Below are 23604 nucleotides of genomic sequence, written 5' to 3' on the forward strand. Positions count from 1 at the left end.
GTTGGCAATTTTGTTTCTAAACATGGGTTTTTTTTTGTTTCTAAGCATGCATACACTGAGCAACACAGGTCACTAAGAAAGACTGTGGTCAGCATGCACATATCCTCTACAACTCCAGTAGCCTAACTGAGCTTTCACATTCTGCCATGAAGGCTACAAGATACTGAAGATCAAACTCCTCACTGGGTTATTCCAATCTCCTGCTTGTTGCAGCTCCACTGGAAGCAAAAGGGGTTGAGCCATCACCATCCCTGGGGTAAGCTGGATGTGAACCGGAGGATGTTGCATTTGAATGCAGCTATGATCACTGCATAACACACCAACCGCAGAGCTTCTGACTGCACCCCGATGAGAAACACCACTCAGCAGCCCTCCTCCAAATACCTCCGAGCCTCAGCAGAGTCAGCTGGAGAAGCCACAAGTCCTGTTCACTGTCGTCGCTATCAGATAGTGCAAAGCACAATCCTGGACAAGGTCACTTACGCAGATATTCATCTTTGGCCACAAAAGAATTGCAGCTAATCTGCAAGATGGGTTGGCTCCATGGGAACCGCAGGTCCTGGCAGGGGCACAACGCTTTGGGTGAACAGAGACTGGCACGGAACTCTGCAAGTTCAGCTGCCTAGCACCAGTGCCTGAAGAGCATCTGGGAGTGAAACTTGCAGCACAGGCTCCTGAGATGTGGGGCTGAGGAGCTTACTGAGCTGCCCAGGGAAGTTTCAGCGATCAGGGGACAGGAAGGATCTGCTGCAGTATACTGTGGAGCAGCAGAACTGCCGTGGCAGAAGTTGGGCACCGCCTGCTCAGGTGGCAAAGGAGGCGCAGTGGCGAGGGCAGACCTGGTGCCCAGTGCGGCATAGCCTTGCCTGAGGTGCCCTGAAATCCTGGACAGGGCCCGGTGCGGCTGGCAGGGCAGCAGGACAGGAGCTGGCGACAGAGAGATGGGCTGCAGGGGGAGCAGCAGGGCTGGAGCTGGGAGGCTGTTCCCCGCCTGGGTCCCGCAGGCACTTACCTTCGTCGCTACCGCGACTGGCAGCGGCAGCAGCAGCAGCGGCGTGAGGAAGAGGATGGCGAAGGAGCGGTACCTCAGCAGGGGCTGCAAGCACGACGGAGCCATCTTCTGCGGGGACACAGGGTTAGGGCGCCAGCGGGAGCAGCGCCCGCCGCTGCTGCCTTAAGTACGGGGCGGCGGGGCCGCGGCGGGAGGGACACGGCGGGGGGCGACACGACCCGCCCGCCCTGCCGGGGGCCGGCCGCTCCCGCCCTGCCGGGACACCGGGCACGCCCGCGCCCTGCCGGGGCAGCGGGCTCGGTCCCGCCGGGTAGCCGTGCAAGCGCCGAGCCGCAGCGAGGGACCCCCGGGGTCCGGCAGCCCCGCGCCTGGCCCTGCGGGGCTCTCCCTCCCTCCCTGCCCGCGCCCGGCCGGCAGCAGCCCCGCAGGACGCAGTGCTCCAGGCCCTGCCCAACACCTGGCAGATGCCTTCAGTCCCATCCAGGCTATGTCAGCATCCGCCGTCGGATGGGCGCCGGGCCCTAACTTGGCACATCCACGCGTGTGCTTCTGCAGACCAGCGGTGGGAGAGCAGAGCTGCGTGCCGGCTGCGTGCCGAGGTGGCACTCGAGCTGTGGGAAGGTGTTAGGAAAGGTCTCCCTTGCTCACAATGGCCACGGAAGTTGGCAGTCAGCACAACTCTTACAACACAGCCTGCAGGCAGAGCCGCAGTGCTCAGCGCTTCTCCCAGGTGCTGGACGTCCAGAAGGTGCTGCTGATGCCAAGGGGGGGTCACCTCTCATTTACGCAACGATGAGCAAGCACTGAACTCCTTTAGGGGAGTGGGGAGTTAAAACTACAGTGGGGGGCTTTGCAAAGCAGAGGTCTGTGCAGGCATGCATGGCTGTGATCCACTGCCTATCCGTGAGTGGCTCTGTGTATGTCATCTGGGTTAAAAATAACCCAGAAAGGTTAACTGGAAAGTGGTTTTGTTAATGCCCCTTGCAATGATTTGCTCTACACTGTAGCCACAGAATCAAAATCAGAAGTGATGGTGCTGGGCCCCTCAATTTAAGAAAGATGTTGAGGTGCTGGAATGCATCCAGAGAAGGGTACCAAGGCTGGTGACAGGGATGGAGCACAGCCCTGTGAAGAGAGGCTGAGCTGGGGGTATGCAGCCTGGAGAAGAGGAGAGTCAGGGCAGACCTCATTGCTGCCTACAGCTACCTGAAGGGAAGTTGTAGCCAGGTGGGGTTGGTCTCTTCTCCCAGGCAACCAGCAACAGAACAAGGGGGGACAATCTCAAGCTGCACCAGGGCAGGTTTAGGCTGGACATTAGGAAGAAGTTCTTTACAGCAAGAGTGATTGGCATTGGAATGGGCTGCCCAGGGAGGTAGTGGAATCACCATCCTTGGAGGTGTTTATGAGGAGGCTGGATGAGGCACTTGGTGCCATGGGTTAGTTAATTAGAAGGGTTAGGTGATAGGTTGGACTCAATGATGCTAGAGGTCTTTTCCAACCTGGTTAATTCCGTGATTCTGTGCTGAACAGGTGGCAATCACTACCAAAATGGCAGAAGGGAACAACTGGAGGGGCTGGAAGCTAGACTGCAGATAATCCATTTGTGGTTGTCTTATGCTCTGCTTCTGAGATGTCAACAACCACCTGAAAATGAAGGCAGTACAAATCATCTCCTCCATTCTGTCAGCACAGTCTTACCAAGAAGCGTCTCACAGAAATAAAGAATTTCAGATTCCACAGCAAGTAACGGGGGAGCTGTGACCACAGCTTGCACTGTTTGTCCTCTGCTGACCAGAGGAGCTTGAGTGACAGAAGTTCAAAACAAGACACTCCAATGTTACTGTTCTATTTGTAAAAGCAGTGAATGTCCACTAAGGAAAACAGTAGCCAACCGGATCTGGGCAGGTGCCAAATCTGCAAACCTTTCGCAGCAGTCCCTCTGGGTAGCTTAACCAACACAGAGGAAACTTCACACCAGAGCAAAGCCTGGCAGAAAGTGGGGAGTTGGCCAAAACTTACATTCCTGTGGCCAGCCTCCAATGACCAGAAAAAAAATGGTCAAGAAAGAAAAAGGACCACAGGCACTCAAATAGGAAAATGCAAAGAGTTGACTCTAAAAGAGCTGTACTAAGGCTCGCTTTGACAGACCAGGGCAAATATGATTTGCAGTCTTCTTGTTTAAATGAGAGGTAGTGTAGAGAGCAGAAAATAAAGAGAAATGGCATGAACATGTGTGGATAGCTTCAGATGCACTAATCCTGTGAAAGGAGACTTGTTTGCTATACCTGGGAATGAGATCCTGTGGGTAATTTAATTAACCAGCCCATGCTTCAGTGCCCTCTTTCGGCAGATACAAAGGAAGGAATCAGTATTTCCTCATTGTGCAGAGTGATTGCAAACTTGCCCTCAGTGTGCCGTGCAAAGTACCTCGGATAACATGGACAGAAGCAAAAAAGGGATTCACAGAAAAGAACAAGCATCTGAATAACAGGAAACCAGACTGAAAGAATAGTGGAGTAGCCTCTTCTGCTGTTTGCATGGCAACTGTCAAGCAGAAGGGTGTACCTTTGGCAGAGGAGAGGCATGTGAGAAATGGAACCTTCCCCAGGGTTCTTAGGAACAGCTGTCTGGGTCAGGGATGAGAAGATGGTGCAGGTCTCCCAAGAGATTAGAGAGCAGAAAGGAAAGAGTGAAACAGGAAAACAGAAAGGTGTCAACACCTCAGAGGAGAGAGGGAAAGGAACCACCCTGAGTCCAGATTTGAAAGAAAGATTGTGTCTAAATCTCCTTCACCTGAGACCCAGGTCCTAAACAAAGCATTTTTTTTTAATTCATAAGGCCAGCACTGGTAAACTGAGGTTAGAAATTTCACCTAAAGCTGGGCAAAATCTTAAGCATGGAAATTAGCAACTTCTTTGTATTTATTTATTTTGGCAGAAGCAGGTTCTAGAGGTTTGCTTCAGGAGAAGAACAGGTTTGTTTGTTGGGGTGCATGTGAAGTATTTGTTAGTGGAAAATGTCTGTACTGGTTCTGCTGAGGAGAAATCAAGTTAGTGCCAGCTCCAGTTCTTGTAGAAGCCTGCTAAGAGTTCAGCTAAACCCAGGTAAAGCAGCTGGCTCTTGCTGAGCAGCAAGAATAAAGGGTTGCACTGAACTGAACCTGTAATCTTGACAGGTAGATTTTGACCTTGTTACCCTCTTTCTCAAGCCATCCTGCCACTGCACACTTCGTGTTAAAGATACCTTCATCAACACTATTTTAGGAACTGTTGGAAGTTTTACCTGTGTCAGTTCCTGGTCCACTCTAGGAACTGTGAGGCCAAGAAGATGACTGAATTCAGATGTTAGAGCCACATTGCTAAAAGCAACGAGGGACTATTGACAAGGTCTTGTAATGGCAGGATGAGGAGTAATGGGTTTAAACTGGCAGAGGGGAGATTTAAACTGCATGTTAGGAAGAAGTTCTTTACAGTGAGGATGGTGAGATACTGGCACAGGTTGCCCAGGGAGGTTGTGGATGCTCCCTCCCTGGAGGTGTTCAAGGCCTTGAGTGACCTGTGTCCCTGCCTATAGTGAGGGGTTGGAACTGGATGAGCTTTGAGGTCTCTTCCAACCTAAACCATTCTATGACTCTATGAACATGGGGAGGGGGAAGGATACTAAGTGAGGACAAGATGGAAGATGCCTGCGTTCAGATAAGGAAGTGGGAAAGCTGTGCAGTGCCCAGTCAAGGTGCTGGAAGGGGAGAGCATGACTGGGTAAAATGGGGGAAGAGAGCAAGTTGCAGGTTGCCAGGCCTGGGCATCGCTCTGTAAGGGATCAGCAGACATGAACCAAGAGGCACAGAGGAGCATGCACAGTCTGGCAAGTCTTCCAGCTGTTCCCTCAATCTGTGCTTACAATTCTCATACATTTGGCACTAGCTGGATGTGAGAGTGCTGCAGGAATGGCAGCTCTTTCACAGCATTTGTCCATGAACTTCCTCTTCACTGTGCCAAGAAGGCAGACAAGGCTTTGGCTGCTTGCTTTACAGAAGTACTCTGGCAGCCAGGCAAAAGGAAGCTGCAGAGAGTCCGTGGTGCTTGCAAAACCTCCAGCAGGAGGAGTGTTCAGATGGCTCAAAGAGAGCATTCAGAAACCTCTGTTGCAGGTTTAAGACTGATGTCTTACTGGTAAATTGTACATAAAAGTTTTCCAGAGGGTTTGAGAAAGCCCAGGGGGGATGGACTCTACTCTTACAAGGGGCTGAACAAAACATAAGAGATATCTTTATCCCATTTCATTGGTCTGGAAAATGTCTATATAGTCTGGAGTTACAGCTTGTCCCTCTTGCTCTCGCTGTTTTCCTTCTGTACTCCTCTGAACTTTGCTTTCCTCCTCCTGCGCCGCCGATTGTTTGGGTTACTGCAGTGGGAGGTAAGGCAAGGTGGCCTTGAGGCTGCAGTGTACAGGGGCGGGGGGAGGTCTGAGCTATTGTCTAGTTGTATATGCATGTATGTGTTTGTAGGTGTTTATTACCTTTTATATTTGGTCTGCTTTTGTACTTTAACTTCCAAAAGTCTGAGCAAATGTGGTCATTTACTCTTTGCCGGGGTGGGGGTGGGGGATAAGTCCTAAATTCCGTGTGGTGCAAACCCACCACAGCCTGAAACTTAGCTCACACTAATGAAGCACTAACTGCAGGCCTTCAAGAGAAAGAAAGAATCCTTTCCTGCAGTCAGTGGCAGAGCCCTCAGCAGTATTTACAGGGATGGATGGGTGCGGTGTGGTTTCACCATCTTTAACTACTTCTTTAAGGACAGTAGGTAAAATGAGCCTTTGGTTGCAGAGACTGTTTAAAAGAGGGAGACTGGAGCAGCCTTTGGGCTAAATTTTGATACCTTAATGTTGAAAAAATCTGCTGTTCTTGTTCTTCTTGGTAATAAGTTTCAAGCTGGTTTACACAGGAACTCAGATCTTTGTGTTACAAATAGATTTAGGCAGGGGTGGTGACATGAAGTAGAACCAGAAGCTGGATCAGGTCTCTTTGTACCTGAATCTCTTTGCATGCTTACTAGACACCACTGCTCTCACATTTGCTGCTGTACCACCCTAGTGAGCACAGGTATGTTAGAACATAGAAAGCACCAAGGATAGAATCATAGAGTCACAGAATGGTTTAGGTTGGAAGGGACCACAAAGCTCATCCAGTTCCAACCTCCCACCATAGGCAGGGACACCTCTCACTAGAACAGGTTGCTCAAGACCTCATCCAACCTGGCCCTGGGCAACCTGTGCCTGTGTCTCACCACCCTCACTGTAAATGCAGCTTGATGCAGTATGATGCAGTAATAGAGCCAAGCCCACCTCATGACTCACTGCCACTCATCTGCCCAGGGTTTTTAGCAAGGTGGCTTTGGGGCTCAGTTGAGTTTAATAAAGAAAGCAGAACATCAGTTTTTTTTTCTGCTGAGTCAGTGAGCAGAATCAGTTCACTGAAGTGTCTGGTGAGCACCAGAGCCAGATCAAGAGGCTGGGCCACTTATGGCTCTGAGCAGTGAAGGCTGGGACAGGCACAGCCACACTTTCCAAGACAAGCAGGTCCATAGATGAGCTTGATAGCATTGTCAAACCACCCGCAGAGTCCTGCAGCCTGAGCCTGCCCTTTTGTACTTCAGATAGCAGAGGCAGTGATGCGAGGCACTGTAAAGAGTTCTGCTCAAAACTGGGGCACTGCTGCAGACTGGTTAACAAAGGCTGACCTGCACTGTTTGGGTTAGTAGAAAGGGACTGGAAATCAAGTCCTCTTGGAAGGTAGGAATTGCAGTCTGGGTGGAAAAAATGGAAAATAAGTTAGTTTAGATTAGTTTAGGTCATTCCTAAGAAGTTGCTCTTCTGACATATCTTACTGACTACAACCCAGTCATGCCACTTACCCCTGCTGAGGCTGGATGGGAACAGTCCGTGGCAAGGACGATTTACAGGTAGCAGCCGATCCATTTAATTACAGATATGCATACTTTTTGCCTCTGATTGAAGTGCTGCCCAAGCACACAAGTACAGAGTGTTTGCCCGTTTAAAAGCAGCCCGTTTGACCTAGATAACTACAGTTCTCCTGAGACAAAAACTCTCCTCAGAGTCTTTTTAAAGCTCTTTCATGTTGCAGGCTCTGTGCAACACCCTGAGGTACAAAACCTTTTAGCAAAATTATATCAAAGAAGGATTGTAAGACCATTGCTGCCTGATGCTGAGAAACAGAAATGAAAACAACCAACCCCGAGACATTCCAGGGCTTAACACCAAGAGAAGTGTCTTCTACCCAGACGTTTGGAAATCACATTTTAAAACCAGCCAGCTCAAGACTTACCTCTCCGTGATGCTTGACATAAAAGGATGCCTAGAAGAGCTCTTGCACAGCACCTTCCTTGCACTGGAGGGTTTGGACGGAATTCAAATGGGAAGGAAATCACTGTTTTCTCCCTTACCCTTTTCCCTCCAGTCAGTGCTTTCCAGCCACTGCCAGCTCACTGCTTTAGGAGCATCTCTCAACAGAGTTCCCAGTAGAGCATCTGATATTTTTCCAAGAAAAGCTTTTGAGGCTCTGAAGGAGCAGAGCAATCCTTTCTGTGCAGTCCCTGTGCCCAACAACTTTCGACATAAAAGCCCTCATTATGAATTTTGAGGCAGGAGATTGCTCGGTAAATGTGTGTTGCTGATCAGGCTTTCTTGACTCAGAATTGGTATTTCCTGCACAGTTTGCATGAAGCCCTAAAGCACATTCAAATGCTGGGCAGGCTAAAGACTACAAAAGAAAGGGGGAGGGGGGACGGGAGACCAACACCAAAAGCAAAAGAAAATCACATTAAAAAAATATTCTGAACTGGCAACTCTGTAACCTCTCCCATTGCTGCCATCTCATTAACATACTTGTTCAAAAGCCTTTTCTCTGCTTCATTACATAATTTGTGTCACAAAATCCAGATAAGCACTCATTACTCGCAGGTCTCAACAATGGCTTATTGGGCTTCCTTTTTTTTTCACCCCCCTTCTTCTTTTCTTTTTTTCCCAGAGAACAATGTGGGATGGAAGAGGCTTGTTTGGATGGGAAACGATCCACACCAATTTCTGAGCTACATCTGGGACATCTGCTGTTCATGGCTTTACAATGAGTTATGCAAGTGGTAGTGAATGATTCTTCCCAGTACCTCAGCAACGTGGAAGAATTAATGTTGTTGTCTCCATTTTGCAGACCAAGAAGGTCAGCTTATATTTTCCTCATCTCTATTATCTCATTGTTCCACACCGGGCAGGATTTAGAACACCAGAGGGGAGCTGCTTGTGTCACACAGTTGTAGCAGTCAGTACAAGAAATGGCAGAGCCTTCCATCAGAAAATCCTAAAGGTACTGGCATCCAAACGAAACTGTGAAGCTCTGTTCTCTTTTCTCTCTAACTTGCATCTCCTCTAAAGCTCTGTGTGTAAAAGGGTAGAGCTGCATGACCCCCGGCTGGGTCCTTTGCTGCTGTGGGTCCCAGCCACGACAGAATATGCCCAGAGAGAAGAGGCAGAGCTGGTTAATGCGGGCTGGAGTTTTTGTCTGGCACATACCTAAAGTGGTCTGAGGGTCAGTGGAGCCTGGGAGTCTGCTAGGGCAAGGCTGAGCAGCCACATAGTGGGGGGAGGCGAGGCTGGAAGACCAAAGCTTGGGTTTCTGCCCCAGGGTGATGGTGGGCAAGTATTTTCTCTCCACTAGCTGTCTGCTTCTGTCTGAGCTGTACAGCATCGCCCCAGGGCGGTCAAGGTGGCTTTGTGATGCACAATGCAACTGCTCACCACCCACTGACTGGTGCTCCAGCAGCGATCAGCCCCTGCCTGCCAGTTCTCCCAGTTGATAAACTGGGTCGGACGTCCCATGGCACAGAATATCCCTCTGGCTAGTTCAGGCTGTCCTGGAGGGTCAATATTTTCATAACACAACTCTCCTGGCCCTTCTCCCTCCTAGCTTCCAGTGCAGCTCCTGGCGAGGGTGGGAAAGTGAAACATCCTTGGCTTAGGATAAGCACTGCTTAGGCACACACCGAACGCTGCCGTGTTAGCAACCTACTAAGAAGAAAATTAACCCAGGCAAAGCTCAGGAAATTCCTCTAACTACTCATTTGCATGTGGAGCTGCACTAAAAGCATCCTCGCCTGGCCGCGCCGCTCTTTCTCCTTTAAGGCATCGCTGCCCCAGCAGCTGTCCGGGGTGGAGTCACAGCAGCAGAGCCTTTCGGTTTCGTTTCTTTCTGCTCTCTGCTGATAGGAGGAAGGCCATCCAGCAGAAGGAAAGACAAACAATGGCAGAAGACAGCAAGTTCTGCAAAAATTGGTAAGAAATCCTTTCTCGTTCTCTACCACAAAATGGGAAATCCTTTCTCCATCCTCACAAAGTGTGGGCACCGCCAGAGTTTTCTAGGGTTTTCCTAGGTCTCCTGTGATGGGGGAGAAGAGGAAGAAGCAGAGGGCAGGAGGGGGATGTGTGATAGCCATTCACAGCAGTCAGCACAAATATTTTGCAGGCATTTTTCTGTTTCCAAGTTGCTTCTTTCTAGCTGCTTTACTGTGGGGAGCTTTCTTCCGCCGGCCGCTCCTGCGCTGCGCGTAAGTAATTGGAGACAGAATAAGGGGGAATGGCCTCAAGCTGAGGCTGGGAAGGTTCAGATTGGACATTACAAAAAAGTTTTTCACGGAGAGGGTGGTCAGGGACTGGAATGAGCTGCCCAGGGAGTCGCTAACCCTCGATGTGTTTAAGGGTCTTTTGGATGTGGTGCTTAGAGATATGGTATAAGGTGAATGTTGTTGATTAGGGTTCTAGGTTGGACTTGGGCTTTGCTAACCTGGATGTTGATTCTGTGATTCTCTTTTTACCTAGGTTCAGTGTGGGTAAATTTGCAGAACCTTAGGATGGCTTAGGTTAGAAGGGACCTTAGAGATCATCTACTCTGACCGTCCCAGGGACACCTCTCAGCTAGACTCAGCTACTCAAGGCTCCATCCAGCCTGGCCTTGAACAGCAGTCACAGCCTCCCTGGGCAGTCTGTTCCAGAGTCTCACCTCCCTCACACTGAAGAATTTCCTCAGCTCCAGCCTAACCCTGCTCTGCCTCAGCTTCAAACCATCCCCCCTTGTCCTGTCTCTAGACACCCTCATGAAATATCCATCTGCAGCCTTCCTGCAGGGTCCCTTCAGGTACTGGGAGGCAGCTCTAAGGTCCCCCCCAGAGTTTTCTCTTCTCCAGGCTGAACAACCCCAGCACCTTCAGCCTATCCTCCTATCAGAGCTGCTCCAGCCCTTGGATCATCTTTGTGGCAGAGGGATCAGTGCATTGGCCATGCCAAAGCCAGCAGCTGCCTCAATTTCCCCCCGTGGCTGATGTTTCATTCTGTTGCTATATTTGCACTTCAGTGATGAAATGCTTATTTTCTTCAGGAAAATTTGGCCTCTGTCATAGAACAGAAGGCTGGAAGGGGCCATAAGGATAGTATAGCTTGGTGTGTCTTAAGTAGTAGGTAGGCCATTGGGCAAATTATATGAACCAAGACTATGAAGCCTTGCAATTAAAAGAAAGAGTCAAACTTAGAAAGGTTAAACATGAGCCCAGCGTCAAATTTACTTGGTTACAAAGAGAACCCAATACTTAGCCTTGCACAAAGCAAGGCTGTGCATTATGTTCCTAAAGGGCTGCAGGGATGCTGGGCAGCTGACCCAGCCTGTCCAAAGAGATGTTCTGTGCCCCCTGCACAGGAGGGAAAACTGCGTTAGAGAAGGAAGAGCAGGCTGAGGGTTGTTTTGTTTGTCATTTCTGACGTGGCTGTTGTTCAAAGTACAAAAAGTGATGTCCAATGATAGGACAAGGGCCACTAGGTGCAAGCTGGAGTAGGGGGTGTTCCACAGGAACACGAGGGAAAACTCTTTCACTGTGAAGGTGACGGAGCCCTGGGGCAGGCTGCCCAGAGAGGTTGTGGAGTCTCCTCTGGAGACATTGAGAACCTGCCTGGATGCATTTCTGTGTGACCTGCCCTGGGTGATCCTGCTCTGGCAGGGGGGTGGGACTCAGTGATCTTTGGAGGTCCCTTCCAGTCCCCAGCATTCTGTGATTCTGTGACAGGCTGATTTGGCATAGATGTGCCTGTGGTGAGTGATGTCAGTTGCTTTATTTGCTCTGTGTCCCCCGTGTTCCATCAAGTAACTGTCTTGATCTTGACTACTAATGTTCTGTCATGGGTTAAAGAGAAAAAAACATATAGAAGAATCACAGAATGTTAAGGGATTAAAACTTCTCCAAGGGGATAGAGTACCAGGGGAAAGGTAGAGGATATTGCCCTTTGTTATCCTATTCCTTATCCTGTATTTTCCCTGACCTTCCACACATCACTCTCTTGCTCTTTCTTTCCTCCCTCGCTTCTAGCTCTGTCTTCTTCACTTTGTTTAGGTTTGCAGTGTGGGAGGTAAGCCCTAGGATGGCAGGGACAGGGAGAATGTTTGCTTCTGTCTTGGGCCTGGGCCTTTGCTGGGCTGTATATCTCCTTTTCCTCTTGCTACGTTTTAGTCTGCTTCTGTAAATATTCTTTTCGTTTAACTTCCAAGTTCCATGCAGGTGTTGTTATTTTACTGCTCTGGGGTAAATTCCACACTCTGCCTGCAGCCAAACCAGCAGACTGTCCCACTGTGCTAGGGTGGTGGAGAGTGCCTCGGTGCCTGGCTGCTGACACAGGGTGCCAGGCTGCTGACACAGGGTGCCAGTTCATTGACTCTTCTCTCTTTGCCATTCTTGTGCTGGGTAGTAAACGAGACGTGGCTGCTGCCAATTTCTCCCTCCATGAGGCCCATTGCTTGAGATTTCTCACTCTCTGTCTGGAATGTGATGAGCCAATTGCCCAGAAGGATATGACAGACCATCAGGCAGAAGCACACAAGCAGGTGAGTGGTGCTGCCCAGGGAGGTGGTGGAGTCACCGTCCCTGGAGGTGTTCAAGAAAAGCCTGGCTGAGGCACTTAGTGCCATGGTCTGGTTGACTGGATAGGGCTGGGTGCTAGGTTGGACTGGATGAGCTTGGAGGTCTCTTCCAACCTGGCTGATTCTATCATTCTTCAAGGTTTTCTTGCAAGCAGCAAAGAACTCTGCCAGCTCTGACGTAGCACGTTGGTGGTTTTGTGCTCTATTAATTAGGTTTGAAATTATCTAGTTGTTGGGCCAGGAAATCTGCAAGAGCCTGATATGACCCTTACAGCACCTTTAGATCTTACTGCACACTGAGCTTAAGAGAATAAAAAGTCCTCTCTAGTGTCCTCAGCAGATCAGGCATGGATATATGCTCCTGGTGCTTGGGAATTGGCCAGAGCATGCAATTTACATTACTTGATTAGAGGGAGGCAGATGGTGCCTGTTCTGACAGAACCTTGCTGATACAAAGGATGGCATCAACACACTTGTTTTTTAAACAAAACTGAACTGGCAGAGTGAATTTTTGAGCTCCTCACACACAGAGCATTTTTAGCACATCATTAAGAGGCCTGTGGCCAGAGGCACTGCGCTACAGCCTGAAGACACAGAATCACACAGAATTAACCTGGTTGGAAAAGACCTCAGCATCACTGAGTCCAAGCTATCACCTAACCCTTCTAATTAGGAGCAGGTATTGATCTGTTGGAGAGTAGGAGAGCCCTGCAGAGGGACCTGGACAGGCTGGATGGGTGGGCAGAGGCCAATGGGATGAGATTGGACAAGGCCAAGTGCAGGGTTCTGCACTTTGGCCACAACAACCCCAAGCAGCACTACAGGCTGGGGACAGAGTGGCTGAGAGCAGCCAGGCAGAGAGGGACATGGGGGTGCTGGTAAAGTGTAGCTGAACATGAGGCAGCAGTGTGCCCAGGTGGGCAGGAGAGCCAATGGCATCCTGGCCTGGATCAGGAACAGTGTGGCCAGCAGGACAAGGGAGGTCATTCTGCCCCTGTGCTCAGCACTGCTCAGGCCACACCTTGAGTGCTGTGTCCAGTTCTGGGCTCCTCAATTCAAGAGAAAAGATGAGATACTGGAACATGTCCACAGGAGGGCGACAAAGCTGGGGAGGGGCCTGGAGCACAGCCCTGTGAGGAGAGGCTGAGGGAGCTGGGGGTGTGCAGCCTGCAGAAGAGGAGGCTCAGGGCAGAGCTCATTGCTGTCTGCAGCACTCTGAAAGGAGGCTGTAGCCAGGTGGGGTTGGGCTCTTCTGCCAGGCAAGCAGCAACAGAAGGAGGGGACACAGCCTCAAGTTGTGCCAGGGGAGGTCTAGGCTGGATGTTGTTAGGAAGTTGTTGGCAGAGAGAGTGATTGGCATTGGAATGGGCTGCCCAGGGAGGTGGTGGAGTCACCATCCCTGGCGGTGTTCAAGAACAGACTGGGTCTCTTCCAACCTGGCTGATTCCATGATTCTAATTAACTAGACCATGGCACTCACAACCAGGGCTTCCTATTCTGCCTTACAGGGTTTGTTGCCTTAGCAATTCTGTTGGTTTCAGTTACTTAACAGAACACAGAAGGCTATCTCCTGTGTTTTCAGAGGGTCCATTGTCATCCAGACGAGCTGAATAGCAGACCTATACTTTTAAGCTAAGGGCATGCTCTTTATTTCATATCACACTGTGCCCTTCTCATGGGCACCTCTGGCAACTGGATCCTCACCCAGACTTGACAGCTTCCTGCAGAAGCATCAGACATGTTTCCCTCAAAATCTCAGCAGCACAGACCCGGCCCAACAGAGAAACAAAAACTCCCCAACAGCTTGTTGATAATTGGGATTCAAATGGCAGGAAGATCATCTCATTGACATATGAAAGCATTAACCAACCTTCTGTGTCCCAACTAACTGCTGGACGTTTTGCTTGCAGGTCAGATGTAATCTTTGTCACCAAGGCATGCAGCAGTTCCAACTGGAGCACCACCAGGTATGTACAGAGTGCAGAACTTTTTACCTTCTAGGGTGACCCCTGTGAGCAGCCACCAAGAGCCACGCTAAGGGTTTCAGCAGCAAAAACATGTAAATCCCTGACTTCTGTTCTGGACCATGAAGAAGCTTCTACTTCTCAACAGCTGCAGTGTTTTGGCATGCCTTCCCCCTTTGTATATCCCATAGTGGTTGCCTGTCCAATTGTCATGGACAGTCTGTTCCAGGAAATAATCTATTACTTCTCTTCCCTTGCACCTCAAGCTTCTCAAGGACTTCTCAAAAGGCACTTCCATCCTGCCCCCCACACTCATATTTCCACTGCTTTTCCTAAGGAGAGGTTGTACAAAGCAAGAGTCAAGGAAGAGATAAAAAGAAGAGGTGGCAAAGGCTGGGCAGAGCAGCCTGCTCGTGCCAGCTGTGGCCTAACCATTTCAAGGAACCAAAGCAGTGAAAACCCAGAAGGCTTCTCCTGCTGCTGTTGATTCCCATTTTGCCTTAGATTGCCTAAATCATCCATAATTAAAGACAGACTAATCAGGCTGACTCTTAATGCAGGTAGGCCTGAATTTGGTCATGTAGATACCCCTTAAGGAGAGCATTCTCCAGCAGTGATAGAATCATAGAATGGTTTAGGTTGGAAGTGACCTCAAAGCTCATCTAGTTCCAACCCCCGCTCATCTAGTTCCAACCCCCCTGCCATAGGCAGGGACACCTCCCACTAGAACAGGTTGCTCATGGCCTCATTCAGCCTGATCCTGAGCACCTCCAGGGAGGTTGTGGATCACAGAATCACAGAATGTGATTCAAGATCACATTCTGTGATTCTGTGATCCACAACCTCCGTGGGCAACCTGTGCCAGTGTTTCACCACCCTCACTATAAAGAACTTCTTCCTAACATCCAGTTTGAATCTCCCCTCTGCCAGTTTAAACCCATTCCTCCTCGTCCTGTCGTTACAAGACCTTGTCAATAGTCCCTCCTCAGCCCTCCTCTAGCCCCCTTCAGATAATGCAAGGCCACTCCAAGGTCTCCTTGAAGCCTTCTCTTCTCCACACTGCAGACCCTCATAGTAGAGTCCTCATAGCAGAGCTGCTGCAGCCCTCTGAGAATCTTGGTGCCCTCCTTTGGACTCGCACCAACAGTTCCATGTCCTTCTTGTGCTGGGGGCTCCAGAACTGCACACAGGACTCCAGTTGGGGTCTGGGGAGAGCAGAGTAAAGGGGCAGAATCCCCTCCCTTGCCCTGCTGCCCACACTGCTCTAGCTGCAGCCCAGCACAGGGCTGCTGTCTGGGCTGCACTCACACTGCAGGCTCATGCTGAGCTTTTCATCGAGTCGCTCATTGCTCTCACTCAATGCCCTCTTTCACTACTGATAACAAATCTGCAGTGATTTCCTGTGTTCCTGTGCAGACCAAAGAATGCCTCAAACGAACAATGAGATGCAAAATCTGTGAGCTGGAGCTGCCCTTCCACAAGCTGCAGGAGCACCTGGGCACCTGTGCCAGCCGCACAGAGTGGTGTGGAGCCTGTAACAAGTACATCATGTACAGAGACCAGGGCAAGCACAGAGAGATTTGTCAGAACAGTGACCTGTCCTATCGTGAGGATGAGAACCTGCAAACCAGGGAAGCATCCACTAAGGCAACATTTATTCACCCCACTGGTAAACAAAATTCCTCCTTGTTATGGGCTGGGTCAACCCTGTTAAATCTGAGTGCAAATTCTCCTGCCTTCTCTAGAGTTCTCTGTAAGCCAGGCTGGAGGGGATTGTTGTTTAACCAGATGCAGTGAGAGGCCCAAGTGTTGCTTTCTGTTGCACTGGTTATTGTAATGCTAGGAGTGGCTGCACTGACCAGCAGCTCCTCGGCCATGTTCTCTTATGCCTCCCTTAAGTCCTGGAAGTGAAAGTCTTCCTGTTAGAAAATAAGTAGAATTTCCTCTTTCTATTTGTTGCACAGTTAAAAAATACAATTTAGATTTTCCTCCTGCTTCAGATGTAAAGCCAGCAATGCATACCTTGAGCTTTTGAAGTTCTTGGAGCTTTATTACAGGATCACAGGCTTGCAGGATGTTAGGGGTTGGAAGGGACCCAAAGAGATCACTGAGTTCAACCCCCCTGCCAAAGCTCAGGTCACAGAGGAATGCATCCAGACAGGCCTTGAAAGGTTCCACAGAAGGAGACTCCACAACCTCTCTGGGCAGCCTGTGCCAGTGCCCTGGGACCCTTCCAGGAAAGAAGTTCCCCCTTGTGTTGAGCTGGAACCTCCTGTGCTGAAGCTTCCATCCATTGCTCCTTGTCCTATCCCAGGGAGCAGTGAGCAGAGCCTGTCCCCCCCTCCTGACTCTCAGTCTTCAGATATTTATAAACATTTATTCAGTCCCCTCTCAGTCTTCTCCAGACTAAGCAGCCCCAGGTCCCTCAGCCTCTCCTCATCAGGCAGTGCTCCAGTCCCCTGCTCATCCTTGTAGCCCTCCACTGAACTCTCTCCAGCAGATCTCTGGCCCTCTTCAATTGGGGAATTATTATTAGGCCTAAGGTATTGGACAGAATATGTCAAGAGAAAAAAAAAAAAGAATCATGAGCCCTGTTAAGGGTTCCAGAAAGCAACAGGCATCAGCAGGTACAGTGGTTGGCAAAACAAACTATTGAGAGCAAGAATTAGCTGGGGTAGGGTAGGAGTGAAGCATCATGAACCACAAAACACGAGGCTAAATTGGAAGGGTAGTGGATTGGCTTTGAGTGGTGCCAAAAGCCAAATGTCATCGCAGCTGCAATTGCTTCCTGGCCAGTGGAATCAGCATTCTGTGTTTCCCTAGAGCCAGTGATCACCAGTGGATCCGAGCTGCCTGTCTAGATGGCTGATGGCAGCACTGTGTTACTCTCCATTTCGTTTTCCCTCTGAAGGTACTGGTGGCAATGTCTGTCAGAAGTGCAGTAAGTCATTCCCAGATGAGCAGTACTCCCAGCACCTGGTAAGCACATTTGAAAGGCAACTAAAGCATGGGCTGTGCCTAATGTCTCTCACAAGCTGCACTCTAGGGAGGGAAGTGCAGTGTCTTGGATCTTCAGAGGATGGCTTCATGCCACAATGCATTCAGCTGAAGCAGCATTGGGGGGGGGTCTGCTGTCCATCCCTGTGACTCCCGTGTGTTGCAAATCACCCCGCAGCACAGCTTGGGTGCAGTGCCAATCCTCACCTCGTTCTGCATGCTCTCTTTGAACAGAAAGAATGCAGTGCAGCCCAAAAGCTGACAGAAGTTCTTGCTGACGAGGCCACTTCAAAACTCAGCAGTGATCCACCGCAGCCACCTTCCTCCTCTCTGGCTCCCTCTTCCTGCTCCAAGAATGCAACGGTGTGGAAGGATGTCCGTCCCAAGGTGAAAGAAAGGCACAAGCCAATGACCTCCAAAACCTTGCTTAAACCCCCAGAGCACGAAGAGATTGGCTTTCCCTCTCCCATGTCACCTGAAGCTCTTGAAGGCATCCACTCTTATGACATGCTGGTGACCTGTGCCTCCTGCAACATTATTCTGCCACTTCCAACCCTTCAGAAACATGAGGTGAGAAGTGACACGTTGGGCTTGGGCTCCTACATGCAAAGGGCCATGCATACAGGGTCACTACTTCTTTTTACACCACCTGGGCTCCCATTTCTGGATTCTACAGCTTGAAATGCTGGCCACAGCTCTATTCTCTCCATAAAGAGTGGAACTGGTTCATTCCACTGACTATTCATGCTGACATCTACACAAATAGGACCCATTGTCCATAGCCTGCTTGCATTTTAGTAAGACAAGAACCATGACTGCAGCTGCTAATTTTAAGCTCAAACCCTGGAAAATGTTCAGCAACTATCCTTGTTTGCTGAGGGCTGATACTGTTCCTGCCTAGCAAATAGCATGATTAAATTTCAACTGCATCAGAGACAGAGCTCTGGATGATTTTCTATCACAACAAACAGGCCCAGTTGCCTCCCTACTTGAATATGAGCACATGGAGAACGTGATGTTAAATTCTTTGATGTGACTGTTACTTCTTTTTCTAGATCAAATGTCTGCGTTTAACATCTTCGAATCTGCTGGGATGAAACAAAAATCAAGCCCTGGAGAAAAAGGTAATGCACAGGCTTTCAGCAATTTGAAACAGGATCAGTCATTGAGGATTATTCTACATTGGGTAGGTAGGAACAATGGGACATTTTGCTCTAGAAAAGCTAATGCTCAGACATCACAAAGCTCTTTGGATTCCAACACTGAGTGGGTTCCCGTCAGGTTGCTTCAAGCCAGAGCCAGTATGTTTTTCACTGTCTTGACTCTTAACACCTATTGTTACTCTCAACCCGGGCAGTACCTTTCCTACCTTAAGCAGAGACCTGCACAGGAGCTCACAGAACAGGTCTGTCTGCTCCAAAACTGAATTATAGAAAAGTTTAGGTTGGAAGGAACCTCAAAGATCAGCTAATTCCAGCCTCCTTAAAAGAACAGTTTCAGAAGACAAGAAATCAAATTATTTTTTCTCTATTAAAATTTGCTTATTCAGGACATTGAAGTAATGATGCCAGACAGTAGCTGCAGTTGTGCTTGCACCGCTTCATAGGCATTCTCTTTCCTCACCCTGTCCCAGGAAGGCTGTCAATCTTAAATCTTCTCTCTTTGCTAACATCTTCCTTCTGCTTTTCAGTCCCTAAGCAGTATAATTTCCTCTCAGTCCAATTAATTAAGTGAAACTGAAAGCAGTTGTTCTCAATCTGTCCTTTCTCTACTTGGTTCAGTAAACGAGGTATTACTCCTCCCTGTAAAACTTGCCTCTCCTAGTAAATTAAAGGGAGCCAGCACCAAAGTGAGAAATAAAGGGTTTGTGTAGTTTTGAATTACAGGACTCTAGTCTTGAAATAAAAGTAAGTACATGGTAGTTACTGAGATTATTTGCCTTGCTCTGTGAGTTTGTTGTATTCTTCAATTGAATGATGACAGAGAAAGGCTGTAGAACTGAAACTTCAAAACCACTCAGACTGGGCTCTGTTTGTTTTACAGAATACTTTCTCCAGCACTCATGATCTGGAAAGAGAGGCACATTTTCAGACTGAAGCTTCAACTTGGGTTTAGCAAAAGGCCACTGGAAGTATTGTAGTTTTATTGATAAATAAAAGTGGCTTCCTACTCTGGAGGGAGAACAAAGAGCGTCTTGGGTTTTTATTCCTTATCAAGACAGACATCTGTGTGCTGGGCTGCAGCAAGAAAAGTGTTGGAAGCAGGGCAAGGGAGGGGATTCTCCCTCTTTACTTTGTTCTCCTGAGACCCCACCTGGAGTCCTGTGTGCAGCTCTGGAGCCCCCAACACAAGAAGGACATGGAACTGTTGGAGCGAGTCCAAAGGAGGGCACCAAGATGCTCAGACGGCTGCAGCAGCTCTGCTATGAGGACAGGCTGAGAGAGTTGGGGCTCTGCAGCCTGGAGAAGAGAAGTCTTTGATAAGACCTTGGAGTGGCCTTGCAGTATCTGAAGGGAGCTAGAGGAGGGCTGTGGAGGGACTATTGACAAGGTCTTGTAACGACAGGACGAGGAGGAATGGGTTTAAACTGGTGGAGGATGTTAGGAAGAAGTTCTTGACAATGAGGGTGGTGAAACACTGGCACAGCTTGCCCAGAGATGTTGATCATGTCAATCTTCAAGCACATTCTGTGATCCACAGCCTCCCTGGAGGTGCTCAGGACCAGGCTGGTTGAGGCCTTGAGTGACCTGTTCTAGTGGGAGGTGTCCCTGCCTATGGCGAGGGATTGGAACTGGATGAGCTTTGAGGTCCCTTCCAGCCTAGAATCAGAGAAGGGTTTAAGAGCAGTTTCACCAGAAAGCTGTAAAAGTGATGGGCTCTCCACAGCTGTTGTCATTTCAAATATTTACGTGTAAGCTTGCCTTAGGAATGTTCTTTGTCCACCCACTGCAGCAGGAGGAGCAGCTTATTTAAAAATGTTTGTTCTGGGGGAGAGAGGGAAATAAGGAATTCAGAATTCTTTGCTATGCTGAGCACCAATTCCCCTTGCCCTCGCTGCAAGCTGAGACCTTGGTGTTTTTCAGGGCATGGCCCAGTGAAATGAGAAAAAAAATACACATCAGATCTGCTCTCCTTCACTTCAGTGAGGACTGAAGCTAGGGCCAGCACAAATATCTTGGTCTTGGGACAGAGCAGGCATGTCCAAGGATAACTGAAGGTGTTCATCTTCTGATATATAAACAGAAAATGAGGATCCCAGTGGAGGATCCAGGGCCTGCCTGACCAACCTGATCTTCTATGCCAAGATCACCTGGCTACTGAATGAGGGAAAGGCTGTGGATGTTGTATTCCTAGACTTTGGAAAAGCCTTTGATACTGTTCCCCACAAAATTCTTGTAGACCAATGGGCTACTCATGGCTTGGCTGAGCACAGTCTACTGGATAAAGCACTGCCTGCACAGGAGGGCCCAGAGTGGTGCTCGATGGAGTTAAATCCAGTCAGCGGCTGGGCACTGGTGGTGCTCCTCAGGGATCTGTGTTGGGACTGCTTCTGTTTAACGTCTTTATTGATGACCTTGATTCAGGCATAGAGAATGTCAGCAGTTAAGTGTGCAGGTGACACCAAGTTAGGTGGCAGCGTTGATTTGAATGAGGGTAGAGAGGCTCTTCAGAGGGACTTTGATAGGCTTAGATTGATGGGACAGCATTCATGGGATGAGATTCAGCAAGACAAAGTGCCAGGTCCTGTGCTTGGGTCACAACAACCCCAAGCAGTGCTACAGGCTTGGGGCAGTGTGGCTGGAGACCTGCCTGTCAGAAAGGGGATTGGATGTGGCACTTGGTGCCATGGTCTAGCCTTGAGCTCTGTGGTAAAGGGTTGGACTTGATGATCTGTGAGGTCTCTTCCAACCCTGATGATGCTGTGATACTGTGATGAGCCAGCAGTGTGCCGGGGCAGCTGAATGTGAGCCAGCAGGGTGCCTGAGCAGCCAATAAGGCCAGTAGCATCCTGGCTTGTATTGAAAATGCTGTGGCCAGATGGAGCAAAGAGTTGATTGTCCTCTTGGACTCGGCTATGGTGAGGCCACACACAATGTCGTGTCCAGTTTTGGGCACCACAATATGAGAGAGATGTGGAAGTGTTGGAGTGGGCCCAGAAGAGGGCAGTGAAGCTGGGGAAGGGCCTGGAGGATATATTTGATGAGGAGTGACTGAGGGAGCTGGGGATGGTTAGTGTGAGGAAGAGGAGACCTCATTGCTGCCTACAATTACCTGAAGAGCCCATTGCTGCTGGGCTCTTCTCACAGGTAACTGGAGACAGAACAAAGGGGAATGGCCTCAAGCTGAGGCTGGGAAAGTTTAGATTGGACATTAGGAAAAAGTTTTTCATGAAGAGAGTGGTCAGGGACTGGAATGAGCTGCCCAGGGAGGTGGTGGAGTCACCCACCCTGGATGTGCTTAGTGGTCGCTTGGATGTGGTGCTTGGGGCTATGGTTTAAGGTGAATCTTGTAGAGGGTTTCTCGGTTGTACTTGGTGCTCCTGAGGGGCTTTGCCAACCTGGATGATTCTGTGCATAGTTAAAGGTGAGGAGTCAGTGAATATTTGTGAAGCAGCCTTTCGTGCCCAACAGGTGACATCAATAAACACTAAAACACACTAACAGTTTTACTACAAAGTGCTATTTTCCTTTCATCCACTTCTAGCAAAGTTCACTATCAGAGGATGCTGGCTGGAACCAACACACAACTGCTGTGACCTACTTCTCAGACACAAACTCGTTACCAGGAGCACACTCGGGATGGGAAGGCAGGCAGAGCTCAGAAACTGCGGTTCAGCAAGGGCCCAGGCTCGTTTATGTGTGTGTGGGAGACTGAGCTGAAATACACCAACGGACGGTGCAAGAGTAGATCCCTCCAGCCTTGTAACCCCTGGACTAATGCCAGCGCTGTGAGCGGGACGGCGGCTGGGCATGCGGCTGGGCAAGCGCTGGCATCTTCTGAGGGGCTCAGCAAACCTGCCAGCGGGGCGCAGGGCCAGCCCCGGCCTCACAGCCCTTTGGGCTCCTCGGCGGGCGGCGTTCCCTGTGCGCTCGGCAGCGGCGGGGCCGCTTCCCCAAGCGGCGCTGCAGTGTCACCCTGCGGGTGTTGGTGGCACCGGCCTGAGATGGACCTGGGCACGGCCGAGCCTCGGGAGGGGGAAGAAGGGGCACAGGGCGGTCTTGGCGCTGCAGCCTGCCCAGCGGGCCGTGGGTAGTCGCCGCTCCGAGGCGGCAGGGCTGGGGCGCTCAGCGGTGCGGGGGGTCAGCGGTGCTGGGTCAGCGGTGCGGGGGGGCAGCAGTGCTGGGTCAGCGGTGCTGGGGGTCAGCGGTGCTGGGGCAGCGGTGCTGGGGGTCAGCGGTGCTGGGGCAGCGGTGCGGGGGCCAGCGGTGCGGGGGACAGCGGTGCTGGGGCAGCGGTGCGGGGGTCAGCGGTGCTGGGGCAGCGGTGCTGGGGGTCAGCGGTGCTGGGGGTCAGCGGTGCGGGGGTCAGCGGTGCTGGGGCAGCGGTGTTGGGGGCAGCGGTGCTGGGGGTCAGCGGTGCTGGGGCAGCGGTGCTGGGGGCAGCGGTGCGGGGGTCAGCGGTGCTGGGGCAGCGGTGCTGGGGGTCAGCGGTGCTGGGGGTCAGCGGTGCGGGGGTCAGCGGTGCTGGGGCAGCGGTGCGGGGGACAGCGGTGCTGGGGGTCAGCGGTGCTGGGGCAGCGGTGCTGGGGGCAGCGGTGCGGGGGTCAGCGGTGCTGGGGCAGCGGTGCTGGGGGTCAGCGGTGCTGGGGGTCAGCGGTGCGGGGGTCAGCGGTGCTGGGGCAGCGGTGCTGGGGGCAGCGGTGCTGGGGGCAGCGGTGCTGGGTCAGCGGCACTGCTGCGCTCGCGCGGAGCCGGGCGGCGCCCGCGGCTGCTGCGCGCCTGTGGGGCGCGCGTGGGCGCAGGTCTGGGGCTCGCTGCTCGGCAAGGGCAGAGCCGCCTGTGGGCCTGCAGGCAACAGGAGCCAGGTGCAAACACCTCTGGCGGATCTGGAGAACGCCTGGAAGCAATCTGCCTCCTTCCTCCTCCCGAGGTGAGGACGAGGCGGTTAGAGCGGCACTGGCGGCGCTGCGCTGCCCTGCCCGGCACGGTGACCTCTTGCCGAGCCCTGTGAGCACCCCGGGCACAAAGCACTGCCGCTCGTGTTTGCAGCGTGGCCTCATGCCGAGCCCTGTGAGCACCCCGGGCACAAAGCACTGCCGCTCGTGTTTGCAGCGTGGCCTCATGCCGAGCCCTGTGAGCACCCCGGGCACAAAGCACTGCCGCTCGTGTTTGCAGCGTGGCCTCATGCCGAGCCCTGTGAGCACCCCGGGCACAAAGCACTGCCGCTCGTGTTTGCAGCGTGGCCTCATGCCGAGCCCTGTGAGCACCCCGGGCACAAAGCACTGCCGCTCGTGTTTGCAGCGTGGCCTCTTTCCACCCCGCTGAGCTCCAGGGGGAGGGCGGAGGACCCTGGTCGTTTGCAGAGACAAAGGACTCCACTTGGCGCAGGTCTGAGGGCCCAAATGCAGCAGTGGGTAGGGTAGGCCAAGGTCAAGCATGAGAAGCAACCTTCCTGTATCTTCTGGGACTCAAAACTGCCCGCATTTGTCCTCCGCTTCG

At 51.0% G+C, this 23604-nt stretch overlaps 2 protein-coding genes across 6 annotated transcripts in view; one reads left to right on the forward strand and one right to left on the reverse strand.

Annotated features, from left to right (window-relative positions):
- SLC13A5 (solute carrier family 13 member 5) overlaps nt 1–7627 on the reverse strand; it is a 24965-nt gene extending 17338 nt beyond the window's left edge. Inside the window, exons 1-2 of one of the 3 annotated variants that reach the window (XR_010307430.1) lie at nt 2512–2698; nt 1013–1120 (exon numbers count right to left, since the gene is read on the reverse strand). Coding sequence is in view for 2 of the 3 variants with exons in the window: in XM_064166745.1 (XP_064022815.1) it covers nt 1013–1120; nt 2512–2613 (210 nt within the window). In the remaining variant the exon portion in view is untranslated. Of the gene's footprint in view, nt 1–1012; nt 1121–2511; nt 2699–7358 lie in introns of those variants that run through there. The other 2 variants (XM_064166744.1, XM_064166745.1) reach the window with 2 other exon arrangements.
- XAF1 (XIAP associated factor 1) lies at nt 5376–21849 on the forward strand. 3 transcript variants are annotated; one of them, XM_064166748.1, is made up of 10 exons: nt 5376–5428; nt 8061–8393; nt 8994–9358; nt 11813–11948; nt 13895–13951; nt 15365–15617; nt 16860–16927; nt 17180–17515; nt 18001–18069; nt 21650–21849. In XM_064166748.1, the coding sequence occupies exons 3-9, from the start codon at nt 9327–9329 to the stop codon at nt 18040–18042; spliced, it is 924 nt and encodes a 307-aa protein (XP_064022818.1). In that variant the 5' UTR covers nt 5376–5428; nt 8061–8393; nt 8994–9326; the 3' UTR covers nt 18043–18069; nt 21650–21849. The 3 variants fall into 3 exon arrangements, with proteins under 3 accessions (XP_064022818.1, XP_064022817.1, XP_064022816.1); XM_064166747.1 differs by lacking the exon at nt 21650–21849 and adding an exon at nt 18989–19132 and having other exon boundaries at nt 5379–5428; nt 9293–9358; XM_064166746.1 differs by lacking the exon at nt 21650–21849 and adding an exon at nt 18989–19132 and having other exon boundaries at nt 5380–5428.
- Nucleotides 21850–23604: the final 1755 nt, after the last annotated feature.

Source organism: Pogoniulus pusillus, chromosome 27 (assembly GCF_015220805.1).
Source record: "Pogoniulus pusillus isolate bPogPus1 chromosome 27, bPogPus1.pri, whole genome shotgun sequence".
Classification (NCBI taxonomy): domain Eukaryota; kingdom Metazoa; phylum Chordata; class Aves; order Piciformes; family Lybiidae; genus Pogoniulus; species Pogoniulus pusillus.